Genomic DNA, 20,746 nt, shown 5'->3' with positions numbered 1-20,746 from the left:
GGGACAAAAACTGGACGAAGGGAAAAAGAGTGTAGCACATACTTTCAGTACAGGTGAAGTTCATCAGCAACCATATCTCTTGAGGTGTGCCATGTTTAGTTGCTTGGCAACTTTTCTCCAACTCGTATGATCCTTTCCCGGTGATAGCTAAACACGGTAGGGGCCTTCCCATGTTGGATATAGCTTCCCTGTATTGAGTTCCTGGGCGTTTTGAGTTACTTTCCTTAAAACCAAGTCTCCCACTTTGAAATAACGGAGGTTGGCTCTTCGATTGCAATATCTTTCTATTTTCTGCTTTTGAGCTGCCATCCTTATATGCGCCAAGTCCCTGCATTCATCAAGCAGTTCCAAATTGACCAATATTGCTTCATTGTTTGCTTCTTTATTTATCTGGAAGTATCTTAAGGTAGGCTCCCCTACTTTCACCGGGATCAGGGCTTTTGCTCCATATACAAGGGAGAAAGGAGTCTCTCCCGTGCTCGATTTGGCCGTTGTTCGGTACGCCCATAATACACCGGGCAGCTCCTTGGGTCATTTGCCTTTAGCCGCTTCCAATCTCTTTTTGAGATTTTGCATAATCACTTTGTTCGTTGATTCCACTTAACCATCTGCGCTCGAATTATAGGGTGAAGATGTGATCCTTTTGATTTTCAAGTCTTCAAGGAACTTCGTAACCTTTGCGCCTATAAATTGTGGCACGTTGTCGCAGACTATCTCTTTTGGTATCCCAAATCTGCAAATTATGTTCTCCCATAAGAAATCCACCACTTCATGTTCACCGATCTTCTGATAAGGACCTGCTTCAAGCCACTTAGAAAAATATTCAGTTAAAATCAAAAGAAACCTTACCTTACCACGGGCCAACCGCAGCGGTCCGACGATATCCATTCCCCACTTCATAAACTACCATGGAGACAAAACTGAGTGCAATGGTTCTGCTGGTTGATGTACCAACGGTGCGTAGCGTTGACACTTATCGCATTTTTTAACAAAAGCTTTGGCATCTTGTTCCATTCGGGGCCAATAATATCCCACCCTTACCAATTTTAGTACTAAGGAATCCGCGCCAGAATGATTTCCACAGATCCCTTCGTGGACTTCTCACATAACATAATTATCTTAGGGGGTTCCCACACATAGGGCCAATGGGACTTGGAAAGATTTCCTATACAATTGGCCTCCTTTGAAACTATACTGCGTTGCTTCAGCGCGCAGCGTCCGGGATGCCTTGGGATCTTCAGGAAACTTTCCGTGCTTGAGGTAATCAATGATCTCATTCATCTAGTCCCATACCAAATTAGTCGTGTTTACCTCATAGTAGCTATCTGCGTCCAGAACCAAGTGCATAAGTTGTACAATCGTACCAGAGTTCGATCCCTTCATTTTCGTTGGCGAGCCAAGGTTAGCTAATGCGTCTACTTCTGCATTTTCTTCCCTTGGGATATGCGTAATTGACCACTCCCGAAGCCAAGAAAGAAGATCCTAAACCTTCCATATGTATTGTTGCATGCGTTCCTCTTTGGCTTTGAAGATCCCGTAGACCTGATTTACCACCAGTTGGGAGTCGCATTTGATTTCTATGACCTCGAAATCTAGTCCCCGGGCCAATTCTAGCCCTGCAATCAAAGCTTCATACTCCGCTGCATTGTTAGTCAGATAAACCGTTCTTATGGCCTACCTTAGGGTTTCTCCCGAAGGAGTGGTTAATACTATGCCGAGCCCGGACTCTTTTACGTTGGAAGCTCAGTCCATAGTAGGGTCTAACGTCCTAATGTCGATTCTGACGCCATCACTGCTTCTTTGGTAGCCAAAGGTAATAATCCCGAACTAAAATCGGCCACAAAGTTGGCCAAAACTTGTGACTTAATCGCAGTCCTAGGTTTATATTCTATGTCAAATTCACTCATTTTGACGGCCCATTTGTCCAGCCTACCCGAAAGCTCGGGTTTATGAAGCATATTCCGCAGGGTAAAAGTGGTCACCACAACTATCATGTGACATTGAAAATAAGGCCTTAGCTTCCGAGCGGCGACTACGAGGGCTAAGGCCAACTTCTCCAAATGTGGGTAGCGAGTTTCTACTCCCGTTCAAATTCTACGAACGTAATAAATAGGAGATTGCGTACCTTTGTCCTCACGGACTAAAACGACGCTTACTGCTACCTCTGAGACTGCTAGGTAGATTAAAAGTTTTTCGCCTTCCTCAGGCTTCAATAATAGCGGAGGACTTGACAAGTACCTTTTCAGATCCCTCAAAGCCCGCTGACATGCCGGGGTCCATTCGAAGTTGTTCTTTTTTAGTAACGAGAAGAAATGATGGCATTTCTCTGAAGACCGGAAAATGAATCTACTCAACGCGGCCAATCTCCTCGTGAGCCTTTGAACCTCTTTTACGCTTGATAACTGGTCTGAGATGTCCTCAATGGCTTTGATTTTATCGGGGTTAACCTCAATCCCCCTCTGTGACACCAGGAATCCCAAGAACTTGCCGGAGCTGACCCCGAACACACACTTCTCGGGGTGAAGCTTCATGTTATGCTTCCTTAGGATGTCAAAAGTTCTTGTAAATGTTTGAGATGATCACCTGCGTTCAAAGACTTAACAAGCATATCATCTATATAAACTTCCATGGTTTTTCCTATTTGTTTTTCAAACATTTTGTTTACGAGCCGCTGATAAGTGACTCCGGCGTTCTTTAGGCTGAAGGGCATCACATTATAGCAATATGTGCTGAAATTCGTTATGAACGAAGTTTTTTTTCCTAATCCTCCGGGTTCATTTTAATTTGGTTGTACCCGGAGAAAGAATCAAGGAAACTCATTAACTCATGCCCGACCGGTGCATCAATCATCTGATCAATGTTCGGCAATGGGAACGAGTCCTTTGGGAACGCCTTATTAAAGTCCTTATAGTCTACGCACATGCGAAATTTATTGTTCTTCTTTGGAGCTACTACTACGTTAGCTAACCAGTCTGGATACTTTACCTATCGTATTGAACCGATATCAAGTAGGCGAGTTGCTTATTCTTTGATGAATTTGTTTCTGGCCTCAACAATAGGACTTTTTTCTGTCTTACCGGAGGAGTGTTGGGATCCAAGCTCAGCTTGTGTACGGCCACTTCCGTCGGGATACCTATCATATCCGCATGCGATCACGCAAAACAATCGACGTTAAATTTAAGAAATTCAATAAATCCATACCTTAGTTAGCGATACAGTCCTGTCCCCAAGTGAAATTCCACTCCAAGAATTTTTTGAATAATGCGACTTGCTCAAGTTGTTCCGTTGTGAATTTTGTTGCATCCGACTCTTCTGGTACCTGGAAATACCTTGGCACCTGATAAGATTCTGATGCCTTTTCCATCTGGTTGACTTCAGTTGACTTGGGAGCAAGCACCATTTCCTATAATTGCTATGTCGCATGCTCTTTCCCTTTGCTACTGGAGACCAAAATTGCATTCATCTCCCTTGCCGCCGGTTGGTCACCTCTTATTTGTTTAATTCTCTTAGGAGTTGGGAATTTCAGCAATTGGTGATATGTCGATGGCACGAACTTCATCTCGTGAAACCATAGTCTTCCCAGGATAATATTGTAGCCCATATCACCATCCAGCACATGGAAAAGGGTCGTCTTCATCACCCATTCAACATTCGTGGGCAGCAAGATCTCTCCTCGGGTTGTCAGGCTTGCTAGATTAAACCCGGTGAGGAGTCTTGTGGCCGGAATGATGTTTCTGGTGAGCTTGGCTTGCTCAAATACCCTCCATTGTATAATATTGGCCGAATTCCCTGGATCCACCAGAACTTGTTTGATTTTAAAATCTAATACATTTAAAAAGATTACCAATGCGTCGTTACAAGTCAAGAAAGTAACATGACTTACTAAACATGCTGCAAAGAGTTCAAATAGGCAATTAGGACACGTAGACATGCTATTCTAGGCTAACAGGATAACTACACATGCTAGTATACTCAGATAAGATGAAAAACAGGCTATTACTCAATAAAAATCATTTTTTCCACAAATAGCCCGTGTACGCATTCGTCACCTCGCGTACACAGGACTCACATATCATAACTCCAAATCCTAAGGGAATTTCCCCCCACACAAGGTTAGGCAAGCCACTTACCTCGAACCAAGCTCAAGCAATCCGTATGAATGCCCTTTCCTCGATTATCCGACTCAGAATGGCCCAAATCTAGCCAAACACAATTGCATATCATAAATACAACTACAATAGGCTCATCTAATTAATGAAATAAATACTTTAACAAAAATTCTGAATTTCACCCTAAAAAGTCGACCCGGGCCCATATCTCGAAATTGGGTAAAAGTCACAAAATATGAACACACATTCACTCACGAGTCTAACCATATCAAATTTACTAAAATCCGACACCAAATGATCCTTCAAATCCTTGAATCAAACTCTCCAAATCCCTAGTCTCAACTTCCAAACTCTCCAATAGTCGCACCTGCGACGCCCACTCTTGCGGAAATGCTTCCGCTTCTGCGATCCCTCACGCCCTGGCCTCTTCCGCATCTGCGGATGCGCAGATACGGTTATACCTCTGCACCTGAGACCTCTGGCCTCTTCCTTCCAAGCCGCACATGCGTCCATTGGCTCGCACCTGCGGTCAATGTTGTGCAGGTGCGATTACACCAGGTGCAACAACTTCAATTATTCTTCCAAAACCAAATTTGATTCGATAACCATCTGAAATCAACCCGAGGCCCCCGAGACCTCAACCAAACATACCCACTAGTCCTAAATCACCATATGGACTTAGTCTAGCCCTCAAATCACATCAAACAACGCTAAAAACACGAATCACCCTCCAATTCAAACTTAATGAACTTCAAAGTTTCGAACTTCCACAACCAATGCCTAAACCTATCAAACCACGTCCAGTTGACCTCAAATTTTGCACACAAGTCATATTCGATATTACAGACCTAGTCCAACTTCCGGAATCGGAATCCGACCCTGATATCAAAAAGTTCACTACTGGTCAAAATCTCCAAAAATTCGACTTTTGCTATTTCAAGCCTAAATGAGTTACGGATCTCCAAAACACAATCTAGACGCGCCCCGAAGTCCAAAATCACCCAATGGAGCTAAAGGAAATGACGGAACTCCATTCTGGAGTCGTCTTCACACAGTTCCGACTACGGTCAAAATCCTAAGGCTTAAGCTTCTGTTTAGGGACTAAGTGTCCCAAAACACCCTAAAAACTAAAACAAAACCTCCCGACAAGTCACATAAGCTGAAACAGATACGGGAAAAGCAGTAAATAGGGGGTCGGGGTTATTACTCTCAAAACGACCGCCCGGGTCGTAACATCCTTCCCCTCTTAAAACAATCGTCCGTCCTCGAATGAGCATAAAGACATACCTGAAGTGGTAAAAAGATGAGGATAACGGCTGCGCATATCATGCTCCGTCTCCCAAGTCGCCTCCTCGACCGGCTGACCCCTCCACTGAACCTTCACGGAAGCAATGTTCTTTGACCTCAGCTTTCGAACCTGCCTGTCCAAAATAGCCACTGGCTCCTCAATATAAGATAGATCTTTGCTCAACTAGACTAAGCCGAAATCCAACACATGAGCCGGGTCACCGTGATACTTCCGAAGCATAGAAACATGGAACACCGGATAAACTCCTGCTAGACTAAGAGGTAAGTCAACCTCCCCAATTCGCCGTAACACCTCAAATGGACCAATGGACCTTGGACTCAGCTTTCCCTTCTTCCCGAACCTCATGACGCCCTTCATAGGCGAAACTTGGAGCAAGACCCGCTCATGAATGCAATGTCGTGAACCTTCCGATCCGCATAACTCTTCTGTCTGGACTGGGTTGTGCAAAGTCGATCCTAAATTACCTTCACCTTATCCAGGGCATCCTGAACCAACTCTGTACCCAATAATCTAGCCTCACTCGGCTCAAACCAACCCACTGGAGGCCGACAACGCCTACCATACAGAGCCTCATACGGTGCCATCTGAATGCTTGGCTGATAACTGTTGTTGTAGGCAAACTCCGCAAGTGGCAAGTACTAATCTCAAGCACCCCCAAAATCTATCACGCAAGAGCAGAGCATATCCTCTAGTATCTGAATAGTGCGCTCGGATTGTCCGTCCGTCTGAGGGTAAAATGTTGTGCTCAGCTCAGCCCGAGTACCCAACTCCTGTTGCACAGCCCTCCAGAACAGTGATGTAAACTGCGTACCCCAGTCAGAGATGATGGATACCGGTACTCCATGAAGCCTTACAATCTCGTGGATATAAATTCGAGCCAACTGCTCGGAAGAACAGGTAGTCATCACAGGAATGAAATGAGCTGACTTGGGTAGCCTATCCACTATCACCCAAACTGCGTCAAACTTATGCTGAGTCCGTGGGAGCACAACAACGAAATCCATAGTGATCCGCTCCCATTTCCACTCCAGAATCTCTATCTTCTGAAGCAATCCACCTGGCCGTTGATGCTCATACTTAACCTTATGGCAATTTAGACAGCGAGCCACATACTCCACTATGTCTTTCTTCATCCTCCTCCACCAGTAATGCTGCCTCAAGTCCTGATACATCTTTGCGGCACCCGGATGAATGGAGTACCGCGAACTGTGAGCCTCCTGAAGAATCAACTCTCGCAAACCATCTATATTGGGCACACATAACCTGCCTTGCATCCTCAATGCACCATTATCCCCAATAGTGACCTTCTTAGCATCACCGTGCTGGACCGTGTCCTTAAGGACAAGTAGATGAGGGTCATCATACTGACGCTCCCTGATACGATCATAAAGAGAATACCGAGAGACCACACAAGCCAATACTCGACTCGGCTCAGAACTATCCAATCTCACAAATTGGCTGGCTAAGGCCTGAACATCCAATGCCAATGGCCTCTCTGCTCCTAGCAGATATGCCAAACTCCCCAAACTCTCTGACCGACGACTCAAAGCATCGGCCACCACATTGGCCTTCCCGGGATGATACAAAATGGTGATATCATAATCCTTAAGCAGCTCTAACCACCTCCTCTGACGCAAATTAAGATCCTTCTGCTTGAACAGATGCTGCAAACTCCAGTGATCGGTGTAGATCTCACAAGGAACACCGTATAAATAGTGTCGCCAAATCTTCAAGGCATGAACAATAACTACTAACTCAAGGTCGTGGACATGATAGTTCTTTTCATGTACCTTCAGTTGTCTGGACGCGTAGGCAATCACCCTACTGTCCTGCATCAACACCGCAATGAGACCAATCTGCGACGCATCACAATATACTGTATAAGACCCTGAACTTGAAGGCAATATCAGTACTAGGGTTGTAGTCAAAGTTGTCTTGAGCTTTTGAAAGTTCTCCTCACACTCCTCTGTCCACCTGAACGGAGCATCCTTCTGGGTCAGCCTGGTCATAGGTATTGCAATAGATGAGAAACCCTCTACAAATCGGCAGTAATACCCCGCCAAACCAAGAAAACTCCGGATCTCCGTAGCTAAGGATGGTCTAGGCCAACTCTGCACTGCTTCAATCTTCTTCGGATACACCTGGATCCCATCACTCGATACTACATGACCCAAGAATGCCACTGAGTCTAGCTAAAACTTACACTTTGAGAATTTTGCATATAACTTCTTTTCTCTCAGGGTCTGAAGCACATTCATCAGGTGATGCTCATGATCCTCCCGAGTCCGGGAATATACCAGAATGTCGTCAATAAACACAGTGACGAATGAGTCAAGATAGGGCTGGAACACAATGTGCATCAAGTGCATAAATGCTGCTGGGGCATTGGTCAGCGCAAATGAAATCACAAGAAACTCATAGTGACCATACCGAGTCCTGAAAGTAGTCTTCGGGATATCTGGCTCCCGAATCTTCAACTGATGATAGCCTGAATGCAAGTCAATCTTGGAAAACACTCTGGCACCCTGTAACTGATCAAATAAGTCATCAATACGAGGCAATGGATACCTGTTCTTCACTGTGACTTTGTTCAACTGGCGGTATTCAATACACATCCGCATAGAATGATCCTTCTTCTTCTTCACAAATAAGACAGGAGCACCCCAAGGCGACACACTAGGCCGAGTGAAGCCCTTATCAAGCAACTCTTGTAACTGCTCCTTAAATTCAGGAGGAGCCATACGATATGGAGGAATAGAGATGGGTTGAGTATCCGGCAACAAATCAATGCCAAAATCAATATCCCTGTCGGACGGTATGCCCGGAAGATCAGCTGGAAATACATCTGAAAAATCCCTCACTACTGGGACTGACTCAACTGTATGGGTATCAATACTGACATCTCTCACATAAGCTAGATACGCTTCACACCCCTTCTTAACCATTCGTTGAGCTTTAAGAAATGAAATAACTCTGCTGGGAGTATACTCTAAGGTATCTCTCCACTCTAATCGCGTTAATCCTGGCATAGACAGCGTCACGGTTTTGGCATGACAATCAAGAATAGCATAATGGGGCGACAACCAGTCCATGCCCAAAATAATATCAAAGTCTACCATGCTGAGCAATAACAAATCGGCTCTGGTCTGAAAACCACTAAGAGCAATCAAACACGACCAATACACGCGGTCCACAACAAGAGAATCTCCCACAGGAATAGACACATAAACAAGGGAACTCAAGGAATCCCGACATACGCCCAAATACGGGGCAAAATAAGAGGACACATAGGAATATGTAAAGCCTGGATCAAATAAGACTGACGCGTCTCTATGACAAACCGGAATAATATATGTAATGACAGAGTCAGAAGCAACTGCCTCTGTACGAACAGGAAGAGCATAATATCTGGCGTAATTGCTCAAACCCCGCGCGTCATGAGTCCATGAGGCTCTGAGGGACATACTCTCTCAAAAACATATCCGAGAACTAAGTCCATGTAAGTGAAGCTACCTTAGCCGGACTTTCCAACTCATAAGCACACCACTACTGATAGGCTGCTCCTCTAAGCTGGAAGGTGGTAAAAGAAACCCCACTTGTCTCCGCTACGCCCATAGTACGGAGAATACGATGACACTCCTCCAGAAAACCTTGAGCATCATCTGTAGCCAATCCTCTAAAGGTAGGTGGGTGGTACTTCTTGTACCTCTCAAGTCTGAGTTGCTCCACCTCAGAAGCGGTTGTCCTAGTCTCGTGCTGAACCGGAGCTACCAGCTGCATCGGTATAATATCTGGAACCTGGTCGACCTGAACCCGTTGCTCTGGAGTACCGGCGACGGGAGTCTGTGCTCTTCCCCCGGCCTGAGATGTGGCAGGAGTAAGTAGAATCAATCCATCCTGAGCTAAGGTGCCGAACATGCTCAGAAACTGGGCTAGAGTCTCCTGGAGGGCTGGTGCGGCAACAGGTATCTCAGGTGTCTGCCCTCCAGCCGGAGCTAATAGGGGCTCCTCTGTAGCAGCTCGTGCGGGTGCTCTGGTTGCATCGTGTGGACGTCCTCGGCCTCTACCTCGACCCCGGCCTCTCGCGGCTCTAGCAGGGGGCGTGGGTGTCTAGTCATCAAATCCGTTTGTATGTGTCCTCACCATATGTGAGAGAATAGAATACAAAAGTTTAGAATTTCGAAGTCAACAATTTCGCACGACAAGGAATCAACGAAGTGTAATTTTTCCTAACAGTTATATAGCCTCCCGAAGATAAATACAGACGTCTCTATACCAATCTGCGAGACTCTACTAAACTTGCTTATGACTCACGACATCTATGAACTTAGAGCTCTGATACCAACTTGCCACGATCCAATTCTCCCTCTGTAAGATGTCGTGACGACACCTAATCTCTACAACTAGGTAAGCCTAATAAAAATGCGAAAATAACAAAAAGGGAAACAAAACTTAACATCTAACTGTAACAGATAACTAAATAACTGATAACAATGCTGGTTGGCATTTACAATAACCAACACTCTAATAATACATAGTATTCCCAAAACCCGGAACATCATAAGTCACAAGCTACAGGAGGAAACTAGTATCTCTATACACCAGAGTCTAATAAAAGAAGTAAAGAAGGTAAATGACATAGGGGGGAATAGAGGGGGACTCCGAGGTCTGTGGACGCGGTAGATATACCTTGAAGTCTCTGTACAGCAACAAGCACTCTCAGCTAGTAGCGGGGCTGATAAGAAGTACCTGGATCTGCACACAAAACATGTGCAGAAGAGTAGTATGAGTACACCACAACGGTACCCAGTAAGTGTCAAGCCTAACCTCGGTAAAGTAGTGACGAGGTCAGGTCTGGGCTCTACTGGTATATAATAATAAGACAGATGTTATGATAAACATGAAGTAAAAACGGAGAAGACAACAACAAGTATTCACAAAGCAATAACAACACCGCACAATGATATAACAACAGGGGCGCTCCCGAGATACCGTCTCATAGTCCCAAAAGTAAATATACAGGGAGAACTCCCGAGGTACCGCCTCGTAGTCTCAAAAGTAAATATGCAGGGCGAACTCCCGAGGAACCGCCTCGTAGTCTCAAAAGTAAATGTGTAGGGAGAACTCCCGAGGAACCGCCTCATAGTCTCAAAAGTAAATGTGCAGGGAGAACTCCCGAGGAACCGCCTCGTAGTCTCAAAGTAAATATGCAATGCATGGGGATCTCCCGAGTAAACGCCTCGTAGTCCCAAAGTAAATATGCAGTACAGGGGAATCTCCCGGGATACCGTCCCGTAGTCCCAAAATAAATACGCAACTCAAGCAAATGAATATAACAGTTACAACAAGAAAACCTACAATTTAGGCCAAGTACAAGTCAAGAAAGTAACAGGTCTTACTAAACATGCTGCAAAGAGTTCAAATAGGCAATTAGGACATGTAGACATGTTATTCTAGGCTAACAGGATAACTACACATGCTAGTATACTCAGATAAGATGAAAAACATGCTATTACTTAATTAAAATAAGGTTTTTCCACAAATAGCCCGTGTACGCACTCGTCACCTCGCGTACACGGCGCTCACATATCATAACAATACCAAATCCTAAGGGGGTTTCCCCCACACAAGGTTAGGCAAGTCACTTACCTCGAACCAAACTCAATCAATCCGTAAGAATGCCCTTTCCTCGATTATCCGACTCTGAATGGCCCAAATCTAGCCAAACACAATTGCATATTATATATACAACTATAATATGCTCATCTAATTAATGAAATCAATACTTTAACAAAAATTTCGAAATTCGCCCTAAAAAGTCGACTCGAGCCCACGTCTCGGAATCGGGTAAAAGTCATAAAATATGAACACTCATTCACTCACGAGTCTAACCATATCAAATTTACTAAAATCCGACACCAAATGGTCCTTCAAATCCTCAAATCAAACTCTCCAAATCTCTAGTCTCAACTCCCATATTTCACCTTCAATACACACTAACTAGGTGGAAAAATAAATGGGGAAGCAAGATTATTGATAAAAAATAAGCACAAGGGACTTACCTCAAGAAATCCCTAAAAATTGCTCTCAAGAAATCGCCAAACCCGAGCTCAAAATGTTAAAAATGAGCAAAAATCGCGAACCCTTGCATTTAAGTGTTCTGTCTAGAAATTTCGCACATGCGGCCCATAGTTGCACCTGCTACGCCCCCTCCTGCAGAAATTCTTTCGCTTCTGCGATCCCTCACGCCCTGGCCCCTTCCGCTTCTGCGCTCCATCTTCCGCATCTGCGGATGCACAGATGCGGTTATACCTCCGCAACGGCGACCTCTGGCCTCTTCCTTCCAAACCGCACCTGCGTCCATTGGCTCGCTTCTGCGGGCTCGCACCTGCGGTCAATGTTGCGCAAGTGCGATTACACCAGGTGCAACAGCTTCAGCTATTCTTCCAAAACCAAATTTGATCTGTTAACCATCCGAAATCAACCCGAGGCCCCCGTGACCTCAATCAAGCATACCCACTAGTTCTAAATCACCATACGGACTTAGTAGATCCCTCAAATCACATCAAACAACGCTAAAACACGAATCACCCTCAAATTCAAACTTAATAAACTTCAAAGTTTCGAACTTCCACAAACGTTGCCTAAACCTATCAAATCGCGTCCGATTGACCTCAAATTTTGCACACAAGTTATATTCGACATTACGGACCTACTCCAACTTGCGGAATTAGAATCCGACCCCGATATCAAAGAGTTCACTACCGGTCAAAATCTCCAAAAATTCGACTTTCGTCATTTCAAGCCTAAATGAGTTGCACATCTCCAAAACACAATCCGGACACGCCCCTAAGTCCAAAATCACCCAACGGAGCTAACGGAACCGATGGAACTCCATTCCGGAGTCGTCTTCACACAGTTCCGAGTACGGTCAAAATCCTAAGGCTTAAGCTTCCGTTTAGGGACTAAATGTCCCAAAACACCCCAAAAACCAAAACAAAACCTCCTGGCAAGTCACATAAGTTGAAACAGATACGGGGAAAGCAGTAAATAGGGGATCGGGGCTATTACTCTCAAAACGATCGGTCGGGTCGTTACAACAAAAGAATTAATTTGATCCTGAAATAACAAATGAATTAGACAAAAATATAATACTTGGCCTTGAGATGGAGATAAAATAGCAGAAATGGTAATTCGGGGAGCAGGGCTTCCGGGGACAATAGCAACGGTATTAATAAACAAGAAGATAAAAATTATATTGAGCTTTGAATAGAGTGTAGCGTGTATTTGCCAAAAAATTCATCCTCCTTTCTAATGAAAATAGAGCTCACTATTTATAGTTGTTGTGAGCACCTAATTTTTGATTGTGCTTGAATTTTTTTCCACTCTTCCCAATACCTAACTTCCCACTTACCTCGCTCCACTTTCCCACTCATGTCTCCCACTCCTTGTCCCCCACACATGTCCCCCACTCTTTGTCCCCGTTCACCTCCCTCACTTACTAAACCCCTGTCTCCCCAAATACAAAAAAAGAACGGACAACCATACAAAAACACACAAAAGAGGGAGACATTGAGAGAGGAGGAGAAAAACCAAATGCCTTCCTTTTAATGAATTCAAACAATAGCTTCTTTAATCAAACATGATGCTAATGTATCAACTATAACGAGGGGGAAATGGCAAATCAACATACCACAGTTGCACCTAGGGAACAGGGTCAAGCTTCTCTTTAATGTCAATTATGAGGGTCATTAAAGAATGTGTAACGACATGCAGTGAATGCTATATCCCTTGTAACGATATGTATACTTAATACTGTAGAATATTCCTCATTAAATGCTACCGGGTGGCAGGCATTTACTTCATCTTTATAAGTATCATTCTCTCTGGTAACAGATGAGATCGTTGCCCTCGGATTCAACTATCTTCTGTGTTCGACTCCACGTGTCACTTTCTCATGCGATCATTTAATATAAACATATGACAATAATATTTTGTTACATTTACTATTATTATACCAATATAATATGTATTTTACATGGCTTCTCGTTCTATGATATCATGACAACAAATTAAGAAGAAAGTAGCTCTTAATTAATGCTCATGTAAAATTAAAACATGCAATATATGTTTAATTTAACACGAGGGATCGTCCTTAATTACAATTGTCCGTAAAATGCATGTTTTTAACGCTCTTATTACTTATGCTTCCTCCTTTTCAATTTAACTTTAGAGCGAGAAAGTTCAATATTGACATAAGGGTGCAAACCACATTCTCTCCCACAATATTATGTAAATATATTTAACTCTCTCCATCTTTAAGACTTTAGAGTATATATACAAATGAGAAAGAAGATTACTACACTTGAATTATGTTATTTGTAAGTGTTTAATGGGAAAAAAAGAAGCCAAACTAATAAGTTTTTAATCTAATGTAGAGTTTCGATTAATGTGTATTCGAATTATTAAGATAGCAGCCACCCATTTTTTATTACTGGATTGAAGTGTCACCCAGTTCATGATTTAAAAGGTACAAGTTGATCTATAAGGAGGAATAATTAATCTCTGAATTAAATTTGAGATAAATTTATCCCGCTTTAGGTTGAGATAAAATCACGGTATAACTAATTCCAGGAATGTAGTGTCTTTTTATCACCATGGGAGGACGAGATAACTAATCCCGAGATAATTAATCATGTAATAACTTGTTTCCCAACCAAATAACCCCTAACAATAAGCGATATTCTGATCATATTGGCAAACTTCTCTCTTTTTTTAAAGCGGTCTAAGATGCGAACAACATACCTAGTGTGGTCCCACATGTGAGGTCTGAGGAAGGTAGAGCGTAAGCAAACCTTAACCCTACATTGTGTGAGATAGAGAGGTTGCTTCAGATGGACTCTCTGGTCTACGATGTGAGAAAATACAAATACCACAACTCCACAAATTTTAAAGAACCCGTAGATATTTCCTGGTATTCTATCACATCATGTATATGTAGGATGAGATATGAGAATAGCAGTCTAGCAAGTGCGGCTGCAACCTGGTCATGTGTCAAATTAGTTTTGGACTGAGGCATACTTGTGGATCGGTTACGAATTGAAGAGGTTGATTTTGAGGATGACTCGAGTAGCATGATAACAGCCCACCAAAAAGAAAGAAAAACAAGAAAAAATTACAATGCATGCGCGTACTGACAACAAACCAAAGAAGCTCTAAATTTGGAATACAAAAGGAAGTATGAGTAAAATCACAAAACAGAAAACCAAACCCATAAGTTAGGATTTTAGTCCTCCAATAGCATTGTGAATGACAAAACGCATTCGACTCAAAATGACATAAAAGAAACTGTCGCTTAGCATAAACAGCCACCATCAGTCTTGAACCAAAACGGAGGGCTTTGAGAAAAAAGTATATCAACTGTAGATAGGTTTGTTGTAAACCATGACATCAGTTGAGCTATTATCATGTCGATGTAAACACTTTGTTGCACATAATAGAAATCAAACCTGTTAGGCTGAACTGGGAACAACGGAGTTATAGTGCTCTCCAAGCCCAAAAGCATGCATGTGGTACGATAGCATTATACTGGAAGTCGAAGAGCCAGAGCTGTTGTCAGATTTGTAGTCCTTTCCCATCTCCACATCAGGAAATGAACCAGAGAATATCATTATATGTTTCTTTAAGATGTGAGTTAGAGCACCAAGCTCAAGTTGTCCTCCCCATGCAGCGGTTGACTCCACTTCTCTACAGTAGTTCTCGAATCTTTCCACAAGAGAATCATCTGATTCTCCTCCTCCTTCCGCGTTCTCAGAGAGGAAAAAAGGGAGAAAATCGGTTGCATGTTTCCTCATGTAAGCTGCAACCATCAGTCGCAGTTCAAGATATGTATAAGGAGATGAACCACCAGAGTGGACGGCTAACTGATTCTCAACAGCTCGGTAGAGACAGTGTCCATCAGGCTTTATTTCGTTAACTGTCAATCCAAGGGGCTCAAGTTTACTTTCTAACTTTTCATTCTCAATAACTCGATCACTTACGATATTGCTCTGCTCTTCTTGTATTCTCTGCTCTCGGGCTGCTTCTTGTTGAGCTCTTTTCTCACGCCTCTTGACACTCTTGCTGGGTTTTGAATGGTCAGTTCCACCGACGGAAACCCCAGCAATAGCCTTCACCAACGTGTCAAGATTCCCTTTTTCCTTCCCATTATTACTACCACCACTGTAGCCCAAAGAAGAAAGCTCCCCAGCATGCCTTTCTTTGAGATTCGCGGAAAGTTTAGCTACTTCTTCATCCACTTGTTTCTTCTTAGCTTTCTGTTCAGCTTTGCTGCCTTTAGCCGCTGCCTTTTTCATCGCAATTTCTTTGTCCTGTAGCTGAGAGATTTCTTTCCTGCATACAACGATATGATGTGATATGTGTCAACAAAAACTTAAGCTCCCAAATAATTACTTTGAAGTGATAAATTAAGCAAGTGCTTCACAATCAACGCTCATACATTCAATAACTGAATTACCCTCCTATCTCTTTTACTTGTCAAGTTGTCATGTTTGGCTTTTGCATGCCCCCTGAAAACATTAATTAAAAGGATAATTTGACTAAATGGCCCTTATTAATTCTTAGATCTTAATATTACTGTTCTTGCTTTCACTATATTAATCTCTCACCACATTTATTAAAGGGTGAAGGTGAAAAAATTAATTAAATCTTTCTTGGTTGTCTAAAATGAGAAGTATTTTGGATAAACTATTGTTAGTAAACATGACAACTAAATAAGAATGAAGGGAGGAGAGCTTGTAATTTTCATTTCTGCAATTAGAAAAACTTCTCAGTTCTTTCTCTGCAGATCAGCATTTTAAAAGGTTAGTAATCCTCCCATAAGCTCATATTTGAGCAATACGAGCAATTGCTGACAAAGTTGAAAACATTTTCGGATAAATACGATGGGATGCGAGCAGAGTATGACTGGTCTTACAAGCAGAACAATGTAATAATCATGTCGAAAGTTATACAGAGAATATCAATAATACAAAGAGAGGAGAGCAAAAACCAAGGCAACAAGTCCCAAAAGAGCTTTATGAAGTACCTATGCCTAGAAAGCATCTCCTCAAGGGTTTCTGGTATCTTCTCAGACGCACTTTCTGCGGGCCCCTCAGGCAATAGGTCTTCTACTTTAGGTGTATCCTCCATTTCAAAAACCCTGAAACAATATGGACAACAAATAAGCATCCCAATATAGACGGCAAGATCTTAGTAATCAATAATAATGAAGGAAAGGACAACACGAACAACAACAACAACAACAACAAAAAAAAATTATTAATATTATTATCAGTAGTAGTATTATTACTATAATAACATTAGTCCATCAACCTGTCCACTACTATTTGAAGGTATTGCTGAATTAACCAGAAAATCGAGATATCAGGGAATATCTAGACCTGGATATGTATCCAATAAATCAAGTTCTCTTTTATTTTGAAACATCAGGGTATATACAGGGTATGAAGCAGCAAAATTACTATTTACCAGAAATGGGTGATGGAATGATCGGTAATAACACTTCAGCTAGCCAAAAATTAAGTGTTTGACTATCTCTTCGAGCACAATTATATAACAAAAAGACTTCCATTCTTCAATTTTCAGTGCTGTTCATCTTCTCACGAAGATCAAAATCCATGTACTAAACACTTCGAGTTTTGTGACAAGTTGCCACCAAGTACACCAAAAAACTAACGTTTCAAACAGTTGAGCAAAGGTGAGGTGCAATAGATAAATGAAAATAAGTTTCCAACAGTTATTAGCATATTCCAAAATTTCTTCCTTCTTTCCAACACAATCTTAACAGATGGGCAAATTTCACAACGTTGAAATTCCTTGCAATTATCCACGGTAGTTACACTCTCTGCTTACTACATACCACTCTTCCTAGGGTGAGTGAATGTTCACATCTCCCATAGCTATAAACTTCCCATTCAAAATCCTTATCCAAATGTATGAAGTGGCATGATAAAGCTTGTGTTAAAAACATATCCTCCTTCAGAATTAACTCTTCTTTAATCTTTACCCCATAAAATCTAGTATTCTCACGTTGATCATCTTGAATCCACTGATGACCTAGTGTTTTTATAATTTAAAAGTGCAGAAAAGCCACAAGGTATATGGGGTTTGAAGCGAATAAACGAGAAATTAAAAGCACGCTTCTTTAAAGTGAAGCGCATAATTAATGAAAAAGCTAAAAGTATCAAACATATATGGATTTAGTACTATAATAATCAAGATGTAATTAAATAACTAAATCCAGTATCTATAGCGCAGATATAATCCAACTTCTCAACGTTGAGATTCGAAGAACCGACCGCTTCTTGTTAGAATTGTACGTCATAGTTTGAAGTGTACTCTTCTTTGAAGCTCATGACTTCATTCATGAAGCAATAAATACTCATTTCGAACTAATTTCAATGACTTAATAACACTGTGGTAACCAACCAAACCATCTATTCCGCCATAAACTACATGCCACCTGCTCTGTCACCCCTAACGTCTTAATTCCTTGAAAATGGATTCCTACTCATTTTTCTATCAAATCTCAGTTTTTTGTCCTTCATATTTGTCCCTTTCCTCATTCATCATTTGCTTTCTAGTTTATGTAAGTTTTCTGCCCCAGCCCCCAAAATACCAATTCCATCTATAGGGCATCCCCCGACTTAATAACGCACTATGACAGTTTTGGTAGTTCAAAAGTGGTATTTACTAATTCGGGACCAAACTGGCGAAATTTCATTAAATAAACTAGCTTTAGGATGGATTTACCCTAAAAAGAGGCTTGAAAATGATGAAAAAATGGCTATTTCAAATGCTTGAAGCTGACCATACTCTATTAGTCGCTAGTGGTTACTTTCCATAGACAAGCTAAGGATGCCATTTTACCTTAAAAGAGACTTGATATAAATGAATAACAAATATACTAAGTAAATACAACCAGAATCTGAAGTGAGGCAAAGAAAAAAGAACCAAAATGATAGCTTCCACTTATCACTCCTAGATAGGAGATACCTTCTCTCATCACATCACAATGTTTCATTTGTTTCTATGTTGCTCGGACTCTCCGAAAATGTGCTTGTCGGATCCTTCAAATGTAGTGTATATTAGGAGGATCCGACACAGGTGCGGCAGCATTTTGGAGAGTCCGTGCAACATAGATTTGTTTCACTCAATTCAATAAAATAATATTTACTCAGCTATATGAATCCTTACTGACCCATTTCACAGATGATACCTTACTTTCCACAATATCCAGAATGAAACTAAAGTAACTAACAATGAAATTGGTTTCATTAGAAAAATTAGAAAATTAGAAAAAATCAAAACTTTAGGCTCAATAACTCACAATAAAGACCCCAAGTTTTTAAAAAAAACATTTTTGAGCATGAAAAAGCAAAGAAATAGCAAAAGTGTATATACCCATAAAAGTTTACAGAAAATACTCAAAACCCAATTGCCAAAAAAGAAGCAAAAATTAACTAGACAACAGTACAAGATGAAGAAGCAAAGATGTAAATACCAAAGTTATTCTATGAGAAAATCGCCTATAATTTTTCTGAAAGTGAAAGAAAAGAAAACACTCACCAAAAAATGAAAATTTTGCAGCAATACTTCTTTGCCTTTGAGCGATGAGAGATACGCTGAGAACAGTGGCTTTTGTGAATGTTAGTACACTATTTTGTTTGAGAGTGGCCACGGAACATGCGAGGTAATACCCATAATAGGTCTTCTGAAGTTACTTTCTTCCCCAAAATAGCAATTAGGGCTTAGATTTGATGAAATATCTATCCTCCCAAAATATTTGCCTTCTTTATTTTTATTTTTATTTTCATTTGCCTTCTTAGTAGTTGTATTTGGTAGGAAAAATTTTTTTACCGGAAAATAAATAATTCTCTTAAGTAAAAAAGAATTATATTTCAACAATGTTTACATTGTTATAAAATAAAAGCAATTTAGTAAAACATGAACAAGATATGTTGTTATGAAATAAAAGCAATTTAGTAAAACATGAACAAGAAATGGAGATAGAGAGAAAGAAGAGATTTTCTTCTTCAATTGTGTATATTTTCCTATCTATTACAAGGCCTTTATATAGGCATGAAAAGTGAAGAAAAATATGTCATTGAATATGTCATTAAGCATAGAAATATGTCATTGAATATGTCATTAACATTTGAGAAGATCATGGAGGAAGAGTAGACATCCACCATAATTTGATTTTTCTTATAACACTCCCCCTTGGATGTCCATAGATAATGTGCCTCGTTAAGACCTTATTAGGAAAAAACTCTATGGCAAAAAAATCTTAGTGAAGGAAAAAGAGTACACATATTTAGAAATACGCCTTTTGATTGCCTCATTAAAAACCTTGCAAGAAAAACCCAGTGGGACAAATCCTTGTAAGGAAAAAAGAGTATAACGCGTATTAACTCCCCCTGATGAGAGCATCAATTCACACCCTTGAACCTTCGTATCCCAATCTTGTACACTAGTTTCTTGAAGGTTGACGTCGGTAGAGATTTGGCGAACAAATCAGCCATATTATCACTTGAACGGATCTGTTGCATATTGATATCACCATTTTTTTGAAGATCATGTGTGAAAAATAACTTTGGTGAAATGTGTTTTGTCATATCCCCTTTTATGAATCCTCTCTTCAACTGGGCTATGCATGCTGCATTGTCTTCATACAAAATTGTGGGTAGTTTGTTACACTTCAAACCACATTTGTCTCGAATAAGGTGTATTATAGACCTCAACCATACACATTCTCGACTTGCTTCATGAATAGCAATTATCTCAGCATGATTAGATGAAGTAGCCACGATTGATTGCTTAGTCGATCGCCAAGATATGGCAGTGCCTCCATATGTAAACACATAGCCTGTTTGAGATCGAACCTTTTGTGGGTCATATAAATACCCAGCATCGGCATAACCAACAAGATCAAGACTGCAGTCATTGCCATAAAATAATCCCATATCGGTAGTCACTTTTAGATACCGCAATATGTGTTTGATTCCATTCCAATATCTCCTTGTAGGAGCAGAGCTATATCTTGTTAAGACATTAACTGAAAAAGTTATGTCAGACCTTGTAATGTTAGAAAGACACATTAGTGCACCAATTGCACTAAGATATGGTGCGTCGGAACCAAGAAGCTCTTCATTATTTTCATGAGGTCGGAATGGATGTACTTTATCCATATAAAATCACTTTAAAATTATTTTAGTATATGTTGATTGATGGACAAAAATTCCATCTTTCATATACTTAATTTGTA

At 41.2% G+C, this 20,746-nt stretch overlaps 1 protein-coding gene across 2 annotated transcripts; it reads right to left on the bottom strand.

Moving 5' to 3' along the window:
• Nucleotides 1–9,870: 9,870 nt before the first annotated feature.
• LOC104104238 (OVARIAN TUMOR DOMAIN-containing deubiquitinating enzyme 5-like) lies at nucleotides 9,871–19,220 on the bottom strand. 2 transcript variants are annotated; one of them, XM_009612260.4, is made up of 4 exons: nucleotides 19,048–19,220; nucleotides 16,505–16,618; nucleotides 14,928–15,810; nucleotides 9,871–10,173 (listed from the first exon to the last, which is right to left on the bottom strand). In XM_009612260.4, exons 2-3 carry the CDS (start codon nucleotides 16,606–16,608, stop codon nucleotides 14,931–14,933), a joined length of 984 nt encoding a protein of 327 aa, XP_009610555.1. In that variant the 5' UTR covers nucleotides 16,609–16,618; nucleotides 19,048–19,220; the 3' UTR covers nucleotides 9,871–10,173; nucleotides 14,928–14,930. The 2 variants fall into 2 exon arrangements, with proteins under 2 accessions (XP_009610555.1, XP_009610554.1); XM_009612259.4 differs by lacking the exon at nucleotides 9,871–10,173 and having other exon boundaries at nucleotides 14,613–15,810.
• Nucleotides 19,221–20,746: the final 1,526 nt, after the last annotated feature.

The sequence above is a fragment of the Nicotiana tomentosiformis genome, chromosome 11 (genome assembly GCF_000390325.3).
Source record: "Nicotiana tomentosiformis chromosome 11, ASM39032v3, whole genome shotgun sequence".
Taxonomy (NCBI): Eukaryota; Viridiplantae; Streptophyta; class Magnoliopsida; order Solanales; family Solanaceae; genus Nicotiana; species Nicotiana tomentosiformis.
The sequence above is the reverse complement of the archived record's forward strand: the minus strand, read 5'-3'. Positions and strand labels throughout refer to the sequence as shown.

What these genes read in the sequence shown, in the direction of transcription:
- LOC104104238 (XM_009612260.4), bottom strand. Translation starts at nt 16,608, where the DNA reads ATGGAGGATACACCTAAAGTAGAAGACCTATTGCCTGAGGGGCCCGCA. An exon ending in GAGATGCTTTCTAGGCATAG is followed by an intron (nt 15,811 to 16,504) that starts GTACTTCATAAA and finishes CGTTGTATGCAG; the next exon opens with GAAAGAAATCTCTCAGCTAC.